At 28.2% G+C, this 2625-nt stretch overlaps 2 protein-coding genes across 2 annotated transcripts; both read right to left on the reverse strand.

The window, feature by feature from the left end:
• Nucleotides 1-59: 59 nt before the first annotated feature.
• On the reverse strand, nucleotides 60-1001 carry ENU1_132600 (hypothetical protein; the record flags this gene model as incomplete). The annotated part of the gene is made up of 1 exon (XM_008860102.1): nucleotides 60-1001. The coding sequence occupies one exon, from the start codon at nucleotides 999-1001 to the stop codon at nucleotides 60-62; it is 942 nt and encodes a 313-aa protein (XP_008858324.1).
• A 721-nt stretch (nucleotides 1002-1722) lies between these two features.
• ENU1_132610 (hypothetical protein) lies at nucleotides 1723-2364 on the reverse strand (the record flags this gene model as incomplete). Its single annotated transcript, XM_008860103.1, has 1 exon — nucleotides 1723-2364. The coding sequence occupies one exon, from the start codon at nucleotides 2362-2364 to the stop codon at nucleotides 1723-1725; it is 642 nt and encodes a 213-aa protein (XP_008858325.1).
• Nucleotides 2365-2625: the final 261 nt, after the last annotated feature.

Raw genomic sequence — 2625 nt, forward strand, 5'->3', positions numbered from 1 at the left:
TTTTTCAAGTCCAAATAAAATTAATTTTAGCAATAAATCAAAGACATAATTAATTGTTGTTACTCTTTTTGTTTATCATCCAAATGAATTACATGTGATTTTTCATTTATCACTTTTGATTTAAGTTGAGAGTTCCTATGATTTGTTTCTTCTGACATTGGAAGAGCTGGTTTTTTAAGATGAGATTCTTCTTCTTTTTGAAAATTAGTATTGTTGACTGGTATAGAAGAGGTTATCGTATTGAGATTTATTGTTGGTTGACAAGGTGTTTTTTCATTAACACTTGTTGGTTGTGCAACAGTACCACCTTTTTTAGATAACTTGGAGATACTACCAACAATGGTTTGGCTAGCATTAGACATTGAATCTTCTTTCCTTTTCTTTTCTTCTCGATATTGCCTAGCTTGAATCCTTCTTTTTTCTTTCTTTTCTTCTTCCTTTTTAAGTTCTTCTTCAGTCAAATTTTTGACTGGAACACATTTAAATGGTTGATTAGCTTTGTAATGGGGAACAGGATCAGTTCCAGTATCATCAATGAATGGGTCGTCCGTGATATAACCAAATCCTTTTTTTGATTTTCCAACAAATAGACGTTGTTGAATTCTTCCTAAAACAGAAGAGTATTGATTTTCTCTTAACAACTCACGTTGTTGTGCTTCTTTCTTTGCCTTTTCAATTGTTTCATCATCTACAATTCCACTATCTGCCTTTTCATCCATTTTCTCATCTTCTGATTCATCTTTTTCAAGGTCAACCTCTTCATTTTCTTCTTCTTCATCTTCAATCATTAATGAATTTATCGCATCTCCATATTTCTCTTTTGCTTGTTCGTTTAAAAAGATTTGAAAATTAGGCCAAAGGTCAATCTGTCTATCTTCAGGTATCTTAAATTCTTCGGTATAAACACGGGGATCCAATAATTGAAGGTCATCTAGAGGTGGCATCTCAGAATCATTTTCAGTGTCTGTTTCATTTCCATTACTTTTAAACACCTCTTCCATTGAATTTTTGGAAATAAAAGAAATTGAGATTGTATTTCTTTTAGCTTAAAAACTTTGGTTTTTTATTTTTGTAGATTTGGTCATTCTTTTTATCATTGATAATTCTATCATACACAAGTTACTCATCATACCCAAATGTAAAATACTTTATTTATTAGACCTTAATTAAATTCTCAATAATGAAAAAATACAATAAATTAAGTTGTGAAAAAGTTCATTTAGATTTAATCTTCAATCTTTTTAGAACATAATCTTTAAATTCATTCTATCTAATCAAAACCATTTTGTTTAAACTTTATTTGTATAGTCTAATAGAAGAGATACTATTTTTTAATTAATAACTCTATAACTTGATTATTTATTCATTTTTCTAAACTCAAAAATTTAGTAAAAGTAAATCAAATTACACCACATTATTCTGTATAGAGAAACTCATTAAAAGTCCTTTTTGCATATTGATTTTGAATGTAATTTTCAACACAAGAAAAGGATTTATTAGAATAAAAGATAAAATACAATGGTTGTCTCAACTTATAAACACTTTTACTTTGGAAATGATAATAAAGAAACAACGTTATGGTAATATGTCATTCAAAGCTTTTAGTATTAGTAAATTGTTTCTGGTTTGTAATTATTTAACTTAAACAAAGACAAGAACATGTTTTAATAGAATAAAATAAGAAGGAAACACACATACATTTCTAGTTCAGAAAAAATCAATTTATTGAGCGGCTTGTTGTTGTGCTTGGGCAGGGGCTTGAGCACCTGGTTGTCCCATGAACATTTGGAAGAGCATCATAAGACCCATCATAATAAACATTTGATATTTTTGGAAGAAAGTACGCTTGTCAACAAATGTTTTTTCACCAATATATCTGGTAACAATAACCTTTCCTTCTTCATCTTTTTGGTATGTAGTAATTGAAGCAACAAGAGCATCGGTTCTTGGAATATAAGCAGTGTATGAAATATTTCTGAATGTACCTTCTGCAATATACATATCTGAAACATTATGGAAATTCATAGTAATAAGAAGTTTATCTTCTTGGACTTCATCACCTATCATTTGGACTTCAATAGTACTACCATCATAGATAGATATTTGATAATATTTCTCATTATCATCATTAATAATAACATCAAGCATATCGGCAACATCAGTTCTAGCTGTAATATTCATTGCAACTAATGGCTCTCGTTCTTCAATTTCACTTTCATTATCTTCAGAATTATCAGAGTCATCAGAAATTGTTGTTTCAACTTGGTAAAACTTCCATTCTCCAGAAAGATATTCTTTCATTTCGTTTGGTTGGTTATCTGCATTAACAATAAAAACAAGAGCCAAGAAGAATAAAACCTTCATTAATTGTTTTTAGTTCTATTTTCTTAATTTTCTTTTTTTGATAAAACAAATTTATCTTCTTGTTCCTCCTCCATTAAACATAATAATCTCACTCCCTTTCTGTAAGAAAAACATTTTATTTTTATTTATCTATAATTCATAGTTCTATTATTATTTAACAATACTATTCTTCTTTACTTATAATTAACCAATTCTTTCGGGTAATATCCATCAATTTGTATTTGGTGATTTATTTTTTTATTTGAAAAACAAAAAAAAAAA

Source organism: Entamoeba nuttalli (assembly GCF_000257125.1).
Source record: "Entamoeba nuttalli P19 unplaced genomic scaffold asmbl_5536, whole genome shotgun sequence".
NCBI classification, from domain to species: domain Eukaryota; phylum Evosea; order Mastigamoebida; family Endamoebidae; genus Entamoeba; species Entamoeba nuttalli.